The sequence below is a fragment of the Protomyctophum bolini genome (genome assembly GCF_963924005.1).
Source record: "Protomyctophum bolini genome assembly, chromosome: 5".
NCBI lineage: Eukaryota > Metazoa > Chordata > Actinopteri > Myctophiformes > Myctophidae > Protomyctophum > Protomyctophum bolini.
The window spans coordinates 39,361,965-39,376,545 of record NC_137866.1 but is presented as its reverse complement, the minus strand read 5'-3'; the positions used below and the strand labels follow the sequence as shown (position 1 = coordinate 39,376,545).

General features: G+C 43.5%; 1 protein-coding gene across 1 annotated transcript in view; it reads left to right on the top strand.

Annotated features, from left to right (window-relative positions):
* The window catches only part of LOC308315519 (PDZ domain-containing protein 4-like), a 28,740-nt gene that overhangs the window by 2,744 nt on the left and 11,415 nt on the right, over window positions 1-14,581 (top strand). Inside the window, exons 2-5 of the mRNA XM_080763541.1 lie at window positions 12,556-12,845; window positions 13,605-13,692; window positions 14,137-14,235; window positions 14,343-14,405. Coding sequence (XP_080619667.1) covers window positions 12,556-12,845; window positions 13,605-13,692; window positions 14,137-14,235; window positions 14,343-14,405 — 540 coding nt within the window. The remainder of the gene's footprint in view (window positions 1-12,555; window positions 12,846-13,604; window positions 13,693-14,136; window positions 14,236-14,342; window positions 14,406-14,581) is intronic.

Genomic DNA, 14,581 nt, shown 5'->3' with positions numbered 1-14,581 from the left:
GGGGGGAGGGGGTTTGGGGGGAGACAGAATATGAAAATGAAATGAGGATGGAGTGACTCAGAGACGGAGAAGGCAATTATTCTGCCGTTTGCTCTCATACTGCCAGAATATTAAGATTTCAGCGCTTCATAGAGCAAGGATGAATACATACTATAAAAGAAATGGTGCTAAATCACACTCAAAAGGTTTTTGGCTCGCAAAGGGGAACCTCTTGATGCTATATTGTATACTGTAGCACCTATCTTAAAGGTTCTATAGCACCTAATATAGGGCGGCAGTAGCTCAGGTGGTAGATCGGCCCTCTTGTGAACCGGAACGTTCCCAGTTAGATCCCGGGCTTCCCCAGAAGCACCGCTCAGCACAGCGACTCGCACACCTGAGCTCACTCAGTGGTGGCTCACGTGGCTCAAGACACCTTCAGTCTGTGAAACTTGACCGGTTTTCCAGTCGTACTGTGACATATAAAACAGTAGAGGTGCTTAAACTAAGCTGAAAACCCAGTAGAGAACCTCTAAAGAAGCATACAGGACTTAACAGGTTCTTTGTACAGCAACAGTGCTAACTGTAGTACCGATGAACCACCATATGTATGGCATATATGGTAGCTTGAGTGACTTCAGACCTCTGGGGAAAGAGAGCAAGAGAGGGAGGTAAAATGGAGTATACCGTATGTTTGTAGTCTGAGACATGATGGGAGACAGCCAACAGCCCAACAGGGGTTGATTGTTGTGACACCTACTAGTCATATCGAGACTAATTCCATGCGCCCCTCTTCCGTGGCATTGCTCTAGGTTAACATTGCTCCCAGTTCTATCTCCAAACGCGATGGCGCTCCACGTGCCTCCATGCCCCTCGTGCGACATTGATCTGTGCTCTGGAGGCACCAATGGAGGTTTTGGGTGTTCTTTTGCTACAATAAAATAATTTTACATTATGTCTTCTCCTGATCTTTGAGTGCACAGATCTCATCTGCTTTCTTCAGTTGTTCCGTTGATCCTATCAGCACCATCATTCTACTTTTAATATATATATATATATATATATATATATCTGTTCGGTTTTCTTGTTTTACTGTACACTGTAGGACTGTGGCTGTACTGGGCAGAAGCCATGCAGCTCCCAGGTTCTTCTTCTTTTCGTGTCTTTGAAGCTTAGATGACAGTTTCCCATTTCTTTACAGTCTTTTGCATTATTGCTGAACTCTGCAAGATCTTTAATCTTTAAGCTGCAAGGTTTGGGTAGTAGACGTATGGTCCTCTTCTCCACATTCACAGATGGTTGGGCCGGTTTTGTAGCCCCATCTGGCCATACTGTAGCAGCTTTTGATCGCCCCGTTCCTGTTCTCACCGGACAGATGGTGATTCTGAGCCAGAAGGGAGGTCTTCAGAGGAGGGGATTCCCATGTCAATAGGAGGGGGGTCGTTCTCAAGCTTTGTTGTCCATAGCTGGAGTCTGGTTTCTTCCTGAGATGTTGTAAGGGGCTGGACATGGCTGAGGAAGCTTCTCCTTGACTGGGTCGTTGGGCCGGGGGTGAAGGAGGTGAAGGAGGTGGCGCTCATCGCTGGTAGCTTTTGTCATCTCTACTCGGCTGGTGGCTTCCCGTCTCACGTCTGCAGGGGCAATGCCAGCGAGGAGATGCAGGTGTGAATGTGTGTCAATTATGTGACAGTATAAGTCGGGCTGCGGGCATTTCTGAGAGGGAGCGTTTGTGCTCAGCAAACCAACCCTGGATAAATAACGGTTTAAAAACAAAACTCGACTCTCTTCCAAGGTTGCACCGTTGCAAGGTTGTTCTTTTAGAGTAGGTCACTCTAGCACATAGACTGTAAAAAATATGGACAAAGCGTTCTGCGGGTCTAACATGAACGTAAAATGAAGCCTGTCAGTCTAATTGTACATTAGCATCTTTCTAGATCCGTTTGGGCCCAGCTGGCCATTGGCTGGCCCAGACAACGAGGCGGGACTTCCCCCCTTTTTCTCCTTTGGTTTTTATTTTGACTCGAGTGGGTGGGGAATCCCGATCATAGACTGTAACGGTAGCCACGCCCCTCAGAACATACGCGACTTTATGGTCATTTTTTTTATAAATGGGACCATAATTTTCCAAAAAGAATATTATGACATTAGAACTAGACTTTAAACTAGTGACTGGAAGCAGAAAGTATTCATGACCATGTTTATTAAGGTAATACAGTCTAGGTGAATTTGGGCCCAAATACATGGACTTCTATGGGGCTATGGGTTTTTTTGGGCCCAATGACAGCGCCACAACAGGCCATTATATGAACTTTCAGGAAATCCCGATTTCCTTAGCTTCACAAAATATCTGTCTGACTGCCCCCCTGCTCTAGCAACACAGTTGTTCTGTGATGTCTAGACGGCTGGGGTGTTGATTAGTGATTCTTGGAGGGGGCTAGGCAGGAACTAGCTAGCTTGCAGCGAGCGTGGTCATTCATTAGGGAGGCTCTGTTTTGTACAAAGCTGCTGTGTGTAAGTCCAAGTAGACATGACAGGGTACTGGAACTGGGGGGTTGCACATAGTGTGTTTTCATTAGCCTGCAACCACATATGGCCGAGAGAAAAGACACCAAGCAAATGTAGATACAGAAACCACAAACTGGTTTGCAAGAGAAGAGACATCTGACATACCAGAGGTTATATTGACTGGAACCACTAAGATTGCATGTTGAGTGTGAGCAATTGACTATTAAACCGTAAGCGATATAAAATCACATTTCCATGGTAGAAAATGAAATAAAAATGATTAACATAAAATGATAAAAACTCTGAAGTAAGAGCAGACTCCAGACCCCCCCTTTCTCACAAATGTAATTAGTGCAGCCATGTAATTCATTCTCTGTTACTATTCACATGAGGACTTTTCATGCTGTGCAGGTGCTTGATTAAAGCGCACAGCATGCACAGTGTGGCATCTTAACCACTTTCAACCTGGCTTCCCTATTTTGGGCATGTGATTATGAGGGAAAATCTACAAAAGATTTACAAACATTGACAATATAAGAAATTCAAAAATAGCAATGCTATGCGCTGTGTGCTTGTAGATCTGCTATTTTCAATATTTTCTTTTAAGTGGTAAAAATGTAATCACAATTCCCCATTTAAAATACTACACATGTGAGGTTTGCAGCTTTGTTCTGCACTGTCCTCTAACAGATACGCTTAATTACAGCTTAAAAGTAGAAACAGCCCATTGAGCGACTGTTTTAATTTTTTTACTAGACAATAAATACGGTGTTAAACTGCACGTTTGGCCTGTGGTGGGAGTCAGAGTTTATGAGATGTGCACATGGGCGTGTACCGCCACCATTCCACACAGCCTGCGTGGAGCATAGGCCTAATGTAAAATGCATGAGTTCCTTTCCTTTGACAAGAGGAACCCACTCTTTCCATACAGACCAGACGGGCTCACGACTCACGTCAAAGCAAAAGCTGTTTAATCAAAATAATCAATTTCATCGGATATGTATAAAAATCACACCCGTGTGAACTGAGTGGTGCAGCCCCCCCCCCCTCTCTCTCTCTCATTAGCAGGCAACATTGCAGCACTATCCCTCTCTCTGTTTCTGGCGCCCCCTACTGGTACCCTAGTCATATACTGGTGCTCATGACCACATGGGTACATGACCACATGGGTACATAGGTGTGTACACGGACATTGCTGGTTGTAGTGTCAGGCTAACAAAAATGAGTCATTTTTGTTATTTTGGTAATAAGCTTAAATGATAAATCACTTCACTTTGGTAGATAATTAAATCCTTTCGAATTTCGTGTCGATTTGTTGATGTACAAAATTAAAAACGTCATCCAAAAAGGATTTGATTAATTGGAACAGTTGCAGCCCTATATTGTGGTTCATTTGAAGAGCTATGAGCTAAACTGCAGATCCCCGTCGACTCACACAGAACTGAGTGCAGGGAGACGGTTTCCGTGGCAACTAACGTCGTTAAACAAGCGTAATGTGTTTGTGTTCTCTGCACATTGTCATGAAGAGACATGCTGACACACACACTGTGCAAACAGATGGGAATCAATACAATCTAATGACCCACTGACGCTAAACTGCATGAGTAAAATGCATGATTATGTGTGCACGAGTACGCATGTGTGCTAAATTCAGTACGCCCTATGACAACTTCCCAAATAGTAACAATACTGAAATGTTTTTTCCACATATTTAAAGCTACAATCCAGGACTTGTGCATCTATTGAGACATTTACAAAGGACGTTCGACCAAACTTCCTTTCTTCCCCTTCACAAAGTTCTCAGGTCAAACTACTCAGTGGGTTAACAAGTTCTGATTCTGGTTTAGTATTGGCCTTCAATGAGTCTCTTTGACAAACCACCACCAAACACTGCTTATGATTCCTAAAATGGAACCCCTGGCTGCCTCACTTCCTGTACTTTTATAGCTGTTCCTGGTACCTATCACTTCCTGGAACTATAATGATCCCTATGATCTAACCTTGTCAACAGAAAATGAATGAGCATATTCAACTAGTGACAACTACACAAAACAAAACATTTGTTTCCATACACTACATTTCAGGGTTAAATATTCAACCACCGTTTGAACCTATAGGCAGGGCTTAAAGCCAAAAAAGAATCCCAAGACTGAAAATATTTTTTTGAAAATCTGCACTGATCTCATTAAATGACCCCTATGAAATCCTCAGGACTGAAATCAGTCCCCAGGACTGAGAACTTTAAGCCCTGCCTATAGGCTATACCTTGTTATCACCCAATAGTTTCATTTTCTTTCAATACTCATACCCAGGACAGGAAATACATTTCTTCACACAATTATGTGGCAATGTCACCCTACCTACAGATTAGAATGCTCATGTCCCATGACGACATTGGTGCTAAGCCTGATTTATAACGAGCAGATCTACCCGGTCGCAACAGATCTGCTATTTTCAGGGCGAGCCAAAATGTGCAGCCATGTATAACTCAGACTTTACATGTCTCAGATGGAGCATATACTGCACAGAATACTCTTTGTGTGTGTGTGTGTGTGTGTGTGTGTGTGTGTGTGTGTGTGTGTGTGTGTGTGTGTGTGTGTGTGTGTGTGTGTGTGCATTCGTGTGCATGTGCATATATTGTGCAGTCACAGTGCCTTGTTGAACTGTACAGTAGTGTTAACTCCCATTAATTGTATCACTTGACAGCAACTCATTATCCTTTGAATTATCGGCTCATTACTGTATGTTGTTGGACTTTGTGCTGCTGTGTATGTATACTGTAGCTATGTGTGTGTGTGTGTGTGTGTGTGTGTGTGTGTGTGTGTGTGTGTATGAGCCTATGAGCGTGCGTGAGGCCTATGAGTGTGCGTGAGGCCTATAGCATGCGTGCGTGCATCAGAGTGTTCCAGACCTTCACAGTTGTCAGGTCTTAGAGATGGAGAGGCAGTCATTCCCCATTCATTACATCATGTCAAATGAGTGGTACTGTATGGATGGACTGCCCTATGCACTATATGTGGTACAGTATGCACACATGCTGCAGTAGAGTACAGTATGGAAGCTGTTTAAATTGATGGGGTTATTTCATCTCCCACTGAGGTTTGTTAACTTCATCTATTTCCCTGAATGTTTGAGCCAGTCTTTTAAATCAATACTCTTTGGGCGGCGGCCACACTCTGGATAGTATGTTGACCACATAATTGCGACGTCCCTGGTTCAGATGCCCTCCCTGGCTAAAAATAGGCCTATAACCGGAAAAAATCTATACTTTTTTTATCGTTCTCATAAAATGCCTAATATTGACGACACACCGTGTCAGTGTATTTAAAAGTAGGCCGTGATATGAAACAACGTGGGGTTATCGCCGCAGCTCCACTGTGTCTCGGGACTAATTGATTTTTGTGAAGAGGTGAAGGCTGCACCCCTCGGAGCCTGTGAGATGAGAAAAATCAATTACCAAACCAAGTACAATTCAATATGTGGAGGGCATGCCACTCAAAAACACTCCATGGCTGGAAACTATGGGGCATGTGCATGAGCGTGCGTGCATGTGTGTGTGCACACGTACAGTACATGCGTGCATACTATTTTCAACAGACTCCAGGCTATATGACTATATCAGGCTGCAGTGTGTGTATTTCTTTACTCTTAAGCCGGAAAACAGACTACAAATGTGGGCTTGTGGATCTGTTATGTTTGGTGTGCTTCTGGCTGAGCATAAATTAGGCATGAGTATCTGTCCTATTGTCTTATTTATTTTCTTAATCTCTGTCTATTGCATGGTACATACGGTACATAAGAGATTAATTTGCTCTTTAAAAGTACTTCAAATAGAAACTAATTAGGCGTAGTCTTAATTATTTCCCATGGGTTTCTGTGTGTGTGTAATGTGTGTACATTTCCTTAAAAGCTTTCCTCTCTAGTTTTCCTTGATTCTTTCATGCTTCATTATGCTTTCCTTCCCTCCTTCCTCCATCCCTCCATCTTCCGTCCGCCCTGTCTCCCCGTTCTCTCTCCTTCGACATCGTCATCTATCGTTCGTTTTCTTCTCTGTCCTTTGAACTCTGCCTCTTTCATCTCCACCACTGACCCCCTGCTGTGCTCGGATGAACCTCCATTTGGAGGCTTCAGTTCAGCAGGGAGTTTCCATGCATTTCAAAACCCATTTCACGCAGAAACATACAGTATGGGGGGATGAGAGCCCACGTCCTAATCTCTCACCTATGTAAAGCATTTTAAACTGTGTTTGTGTATGACATGTGCTATGTAAATTAATTTGCCTTGCCTAACCTAAAGGTAACTAATAACTATATCATCTTTTTTAGTATTGTGTAGTGAGATGATCATATCTGCCTTCGTAGGCAGAGATCATGGCTACTGTCTTGGAATTGTATCAATTAGGAATTGTTTAGGCAAATGGAGTCGGAGACACTTTCACATATAGTGAAAATAGCCAATCTGCAAGCTCACAACACTTTTGTGTAACACTCTTTTACGACGAAGTATCGCATTCATTTATGGAAAAAACATAAAAATGTGAAATATAGAGATACAGTATAAGGTTTCTGCAATGATATACAGTATGATCTCATAGACCTACATTAAACATTCGTACAGTAGTTCTCAGGGGAAAGCAGGGAGAGAGAGCCTATATAGTCTGTACAAAGATAAGAGAGGACCTGCTTGTGTCTGTACTCTGAGGACCTCCTATAGGGGTCTGGGACCCCAAGGAGGTCCTCAGAGTTACTACAGCAGGGCCACCAAATCGTTGTGTTACAGGAACTTTTATTCTATTTTTAACCACATGAATCCTATAGTATAGCATCCCTATTCTGGGGGGAACATTTGCAGAATAAACTCACAACTTCAGCTATTTTCATTAAAGCAAATTGTTGCAAAGGGAGCTAAACAAAGTGCCCTTCTGGGCACAGGTCTCCACCAGGAGGATAGGAGTGTGTGAGATGTTTGGCAAAATGTTTAGGAGTAATATAAACATGTTTTTTTGTTTGTTTGTTTCTTGGAGTGGGCATACATAAGTTGTCGACAGTTATAGGTAAAAACAGGAATTGTGGCGCGAATTGTAACAGGAATTATAGCGCCACCGTGAGGCTGATTTGGGGGAAAAAATAGTGGCATGTCGTCCTCGGCCTAGTGGAAATGTGCGTGTATAATTTCATGGAAATTGGACACTGTTTGTGATTAATGGCATTTTGTTCGAAACGGACCAATCATGTGAGCTTTGGAAGCCAATCTTAGCCAACACACACACACACACACACATACACACACACACACACACACACACACACACAGCTTGGAGCCTATTCACAACCTTATTCTTTCGTTATGACTCACACTTCATGCCCAAAAACTTAATCCAAAATAGCAGGCTCACAAGCTGTGGCAGCTATTTTTGTAGTATGAAGTACTGTGGGGAATTAATTTACGGGGTGGGCACCAACGAAAGAACAGGATAGAGGATAAGTTCTATAAAAAGTGGGAAAAGTGGGATCTCTTCTCTCAGCCTAGCGATAATGCATGAGGATTTCAATGAATGTATCTTGTAATATGAAAAATGCAGCCTTGTTTTTGTTTTGGTCTTTCTCTTTTTTTTCTTTTTTCATATTGTCTTTGTTTTGTTTTTGTTGTCTCTGTCTTTTCATCAATAAAGATTAAGTGAAAGAAATGTATGGGGTGGGGGGGGGGGGGGAACAACATAAACAGTTGAAATATGGAGATAGGCCTACACGGTTTCTGCCCGACAGTGATGGTATACTGTAAAGTAATAGACCTTGGCATGCAATAGATAGGCTATTAGAGACATATACTGTAGGTAGCGCAGGTCATGGTTAATGTGCAGTGCATGCCTCATCAGGTAAGACACACTGGTTGCAATTAACACATAATCGTCAGCCTATGAGGTCATCTTCAAAGCAATGCTCTCAGAACAGCTCATTGATAATGAATGAGCTCTTTCACTCTTCTCTCTCTCTCACTCTTCTCTCTCTCTCTCTCTCTATCTCTCTCTCTCTCTCTCTCTCTCTCTAAAAAATGCACTTCAATACTGGCATGGGAAAACATACAAAGCGTGTCAAATAGTGTCAAATAAAATCAATCAAAACTGTACAATTAAAGGGAATAAAGAATTGTGTAGCTATACAGTATGATGATGGATGGAGCCCGCACACCACAGGTCCAAAGAGACTTTCTTTATTGATAAATCTGACAACGTTTCGATCTTCATCAGGTCATGTGAACATACACAAAAGTTTGTACTTTTATAATAAGGGAGTGCCCCCATTATCCAATCAAATACACACTACACAGTATGTCTCATTGCGACTAAGAAACCACGTGAATTTAAATTTGCTGTTCGAAGGTTATTTTATGCAATGTTTAACTTGGTATAAAGCTTTTAGAAATAACAGCAATGTTTTTCAGGATTTTACAGTCACGTGTCACTTGGTATAAGACTTTCTGGGACAAATAGCAGCAAACACCCTCTCTCTCTCGTTCCCTCTGGGACTGTGTTCAGACCTGTCAGTCATGGCCATTGGGCTTCTCACTAATAGCCTGTATCTCTGCTTCCTCGTGCTGATAGGAATAAACAGATCCTCACTGCTCATGCTGTGGAGATGGGCAACAATAGATGCCTCATGCTTTTAGTATTAGTAAGAATGAGGGAGATAGAGAGGGAGGGAGGATAGCAGCAGAATTAATGCCCTTCTTCGTTGACACGTTGTGATCTTGTAGATCTACTATTTGTTTTTTGGAAATGTTGAAAGTGAAGGTGTAAGTGTATCTGGGTTTAACCCATTCAGGGAGGGAACCCACTTTTGTGTTTTAAGCATTATGTTATACTTTAGCTATTGAAAAATAGCAAATCTACAAGCTCATAGCGTGGCACCGAGTGCAAGCAGATCTACAAGCTTGTAGATCTGAAAAATCGTGAAAATGTGATGCAAATCTTTGAATATATTCTTTCAGAGCGTTTTTGACTAAAATCTTTGCTTCTGGGGGGGACCCTGGAACAACATATTTTCAGATGGGGGTTCACGGCCAAATACAGATAATTCTGGGGGTCCTTGACATGAAACATACGTTTTTCAGAAAACTGTCAGGATTTAGAATGCACTTGTAGAATCGTCCTCAGGTCTAAATCGGTTAATGAACAGTGAACCAATGAAAAGTAGCCTATTAACAAGAGTTTGTGACTAAATGATATCAAAATTGGAGCGATTGGAACAGGTTGTTTTTCTCCGCATATTCTGAAAAGTACTTGTTTTGGACATATGTAGCTGTCCACCTGACAACGACGATAGAGAGGATGAGATAGAAAACGCAAGAAAAACAAATGAAAACCACGTCGTGATGCCGCGGTGATTTTGTTTTTGTGTTATCTCCCCCCTGCCCCCCCACTCCCGCCAACCCACACACACACTCCAGCAGAACACAAACAGCATTAATTCCCCATAACACAAAGGTCATGTAGAGAGGGGAAGTGTCTTATTTGTTGTTGGACTGCAGGAACTCGTTAAAAGAGGTTGGAGAGAGCCGGTGGAGATTTATGAAGGGCCATTAGTGTAAAGGAAGGACAAACAGGGATGGGCTGCAACACATAGGAGCCTGTTTCTGTCTCCTCCAGAGAGGAGGGGCTGGGCGGGAGAGAGAGAGAGAGAGAGAGAACTGCTGAGACAGCATGGAGAGAGAGAGAGACTATATGTAGAATCTACACCTCTCTAGTCTACACTATATGGATGAGAGAAAGGATGGAGAAGAGAACAGAGAGCTAAAGAGAGAGAGAGAGGTGGGTAGAGAATTGAAAGGCAGACGGCGGGAAATTGTAAATGAAAGTGTAGAAACACCAGAGGGTGTGTCAAGGAAGGCATGGGAATTGTTGCCTTCAGGCAGAAACCTTGTATCTCCAACATATTTTAATTATTGATGTCCAATTTCATCATAGCACAAAAGTAGTGAAAATAGCAAATGTATACAAGCTCACAACGCATTGCATAACTCGCATCGTGGCGCGTTGTGAGCTATTTGTGATCTTTTAATAGTGAAATTGAGAGTAGCTAAGCGCACAATGACTGCACATACAGTACAAGGTTTCCACCTGACAATACAGATGTGTGAGGGGATTTTAAGCCGGTGCATGTTTAAATGTTTATGTTTGATCCTTGCTTCTGGTCACATTGAATAATGTTTCCTTTTGATATGTATGGTAATGCATTGTAACCACATTAACAAGGAGATATGTATATATATAGATATATAATGTAGCTAAATCTGGCAAGGTGGTTGGCTACACGGAGAAACATTGATTTGACACACAATTACTGAAGGGAGGACAAGAAAATGGAGCAGGGCGAGGCAGTGTTAGAGGTTGTAAAGATGTGGAGAGCATGCAGACAGCCAAGGTCAGTGTGTACACCATGAATGCACAACACAATGGCTGTCTGCCTCCATGAGTGTCCACGCACGCACGCACGCATGCACACATGCACATGCACGCACATACAGTACGTACATTTGTATGACTATACTTGTGAGGACATCAACATTTTAGGGCTGCCTAAAGCCGAGAAATAGCACAAGCTGACAACGTGTCGATGTGTTGTCAGCTTGTAGATATGTAGGCTAATCCTAACCATAACCAGAATGTTTTTCTAATTGTAAACTTCTCTAAAAATGTTTTTTAATGATAGTGCGCATGCCACACTCACACACACTCTCGTGCCTGTAGCTTGTTACAACAACAGTTAGAGCGGTCTGCTTCAACCATCTGTCTCACTAGTGTCTCATAGGAAATCAACTTGGAGTGCGTTTGACTTGTTGACGTGCAAACCTAGAAATAATGTGCCGAGTGAACGAAAGCGGCCAAACCTCTCTATAATATATTCACCCTTGTGTTAATGGAGGTGGTTATCTTTCACCTTTTAGCAGACCGCTTTAACGCAGGTGGCCGTTCTTTCAATTGACCAGCATCAGTAGCAGTGTCACCCTGAGCCAGCACCCCACTGCTTCAAGCAGATTTTCCTCATGACTAATCCCTTATTTTGAACCCTCCCCATTCACCCCTCCTATCTCTCTCTCTCTCTCTGATCCAGCCCACACAGGGGGCCACGTCTCACAGAGATATTTAGGAATTGTGTTGTTCAGCTGCGGGATATAGCGCAGGCTAAAAATGTATACAGGCGTTGAGGCGGTAAGCCGGTAACAGGCGATGGTGTGCTGTATGGAAATGTGTGGCCTACATGATGTGGACCATGTCAGCCCCTGTGAAGAGAGAGCACCGAGTGTAACAGAGGCTATCAATCACACGTGTCAGCCCGTTTCCCCGGCCTATAGAGTGGACAGAATTATAATTCAAATACAATTCACTGTAATTTTAGAAGGTATGAGAAAGCTATGCATCTTCCACTGTATCATTGCTTCATTTCTCCTCCCTCCCTCCTCCCTCCCTCCCTTTCTCTTCCCTCTGTCTCCCCCTCCTCTCTCCACAGAAGGGTCACATCAGTAACATGCTGTCTTTTGATGCTGACGGTCGATTAAAGGTTTCAGTATTTCCTCTCAGTTACTCCGCGTTTCAATCCTTTTAAATGTAGCCGCCTCTTTTCTGAGGTTTTGTGTGCACGGCGGAAGCCCAGCTAATTGGTTGTCTGTTCGAATAGACTTGTCACACAGTTACAGTATATGTCTGTCGAAGTGCATTGTTCTAGCTAGCCTTTAGTTTGTCTGTCTGACTGATCTGTCCTCAGGACACACTTCAGTGTATGCATGTGTGTGTGTGTGTGTGTGTGTGTGTGTGTGTGCATGGGTGCGTGTGTGTGCATGGGTGCGTGTGTCATTTCGCAGCCTATAGTATCCCCTCGCTGCACTGTGTTTGTGCGTCTCTACCGACTACTAACCCCTGCTGTCTGATGGAAGTGCTGATGTGGTGTCATGTCTCCATCATGTTGTCAACATGTCTTCTTCAGCGATGCACTTAAAGTGTCACCCATAAGTTGAGTCCTCAGATAATCTTTCCCGCCGACCCCGTCTGACCTTTGCTGTGGTTGTGTTCCACAGCTCAACGGCAACCCCACGCTGGACATGGGGAACCCCCTTCTGTGCAACGGGCTGAGGAGAGGGGCCCGACGGAGGGCGCGCCTTGCCGGGGCCCCGGGACTCCCGGTGGCCCCCGTGACCATGGGGGCGGCCGACTGCGTGGACAGCTGCACCCAGACGGACATCAGCTTCCAGCACATGTTGACTCTGGGCAAGACCAGCATGCATCCCTGTGCAGCCCCGCCCCCACCTCATTCACCCCCGTCCCCTCCACTGCCACCCCTACTGCCACCGTATCTGCTCAATGAACTGTGAGTGGACAGATAGAGATACATAGAGAGAGGGCAGGGGTCATCAATGAACTGTGAGTGGACAGATAGAGATACATAGAGAGAGGGCAGGGGTCATCAATGAACTGTGAGTGGACAGGGGGAGGGAGAGAGATAGAGATGCATAGAGAGAGGGCAGGGGGTCATCAATGTGTTCGTGGCAAAGACTTGGTCTTGTCCGTGGACATTTTAGATTTTATTTTTTTACACACCATTATAATATTCTTATTTTGATCATAATAACCTATCCAATTACTGAATGCCAAGTCTCCAAAATATGTATGACACTTATTTACCACAACACTATGGCATATTAGGAGTCTAGTAACTAGTAAAATGTTTTATTTGCATTTTGCAAGGACCCCCTTAAAGGAGAAATCCACACCAAGACACATGTACCCTGAACCCTCAGCCTACACATCCTGTCCCAATTACTTGTTGGCCTTTGGGAGTTTGGAGCTACTGAAATACCCGCATTAGAATGAAGACAACTACTGTATTGTACCAAGCTGCATTTTAGTGTGGGAGGGGTGTGGAAAAGAACAGGGGGCATCTATGAAACGATTCAAGGCCAATTCATGTACAGTATGTTGGGACAGGAGAGAGAGAGAGAGAGAGAGAATGTATGACCAATGTGGATCATGCATTATTGTAACATGTAATTATATGGACGTGAATGACCATTGTATTGGGCAGAACTGGAGTTCAGGTTGAAATCTCATGTCCTGTGTGTCTCTGCAGTTTCATAGAGCCAGAATACTACGAACCCAACGACTACTTTGACATCAACCAGCATGAGGTGGACAGACAGGATGACCTGGAATACGAGGCAAGGAACCCTTCAATGTTCTACATCTACAGTCACATCCAGATACCATATTATAGTCTTGGATACGGCGTTGGCTGCTGCTGTACACACTAAAGCCATAAACAATGCGGCCACCATATTGTCAGTGTCAAGCCGTGGCTAGCCTCCTAATGCGTACATGTATGCCCCATGTACGACTATTTAAGCCAGGAGATCTCTCCACAATTAAAATCACCATAACGCGCCGATTTTCTTTTCAACCAATTTTCAAGTGGTTTATTTTATTACAAATGTCAGACATTTAGTGGTTACTGTGACCACATGCCAAAGCGCCACCCTTTAGGGCGAGGTCGCTCCTTGCCCTCAGGCGTCTTACTGGTGTGTAAATGATATATCTCTACGGTCAGTCAGTCACAGACTCACAGCCACTTCAGTGTTTGTAATGTGTTGCTGTCTTCCTTCCAGGAGGTGGAGCTCTATAAATCCCGTCAGCAGGATAAACTAGGGTTAACAGTGTGCTACAGAACCGATGACGAGGAAGACTTGGGTATCTATGTTGGAGAGGTGAAGATAACACATACAGTACACATACAGTATCAGCTTCAGTCTTATATAATGACATTGTTTGATGTCATAAAAACATTTCCAATGACCTAATTGCCTCTTTTTAGGTGAACCCAAACAGCATCGCTGCCATGGATGGTCGCATCCGAGAGGGAGACAGAATACTCCAGGTAACATATAGATATAGTGTAGTCCTATCATGTAATAGTGTGGTAGTCCTATCATGTACATCCGATCTCACCCAGGTGCTGCACAAACCATAAATCGGCATAAAATAAATATTAGAAGCTACGAACATGATTAAACGGTTCGAGCCGTTTATGGCGTTCTTCTACCCAGGTCAGAT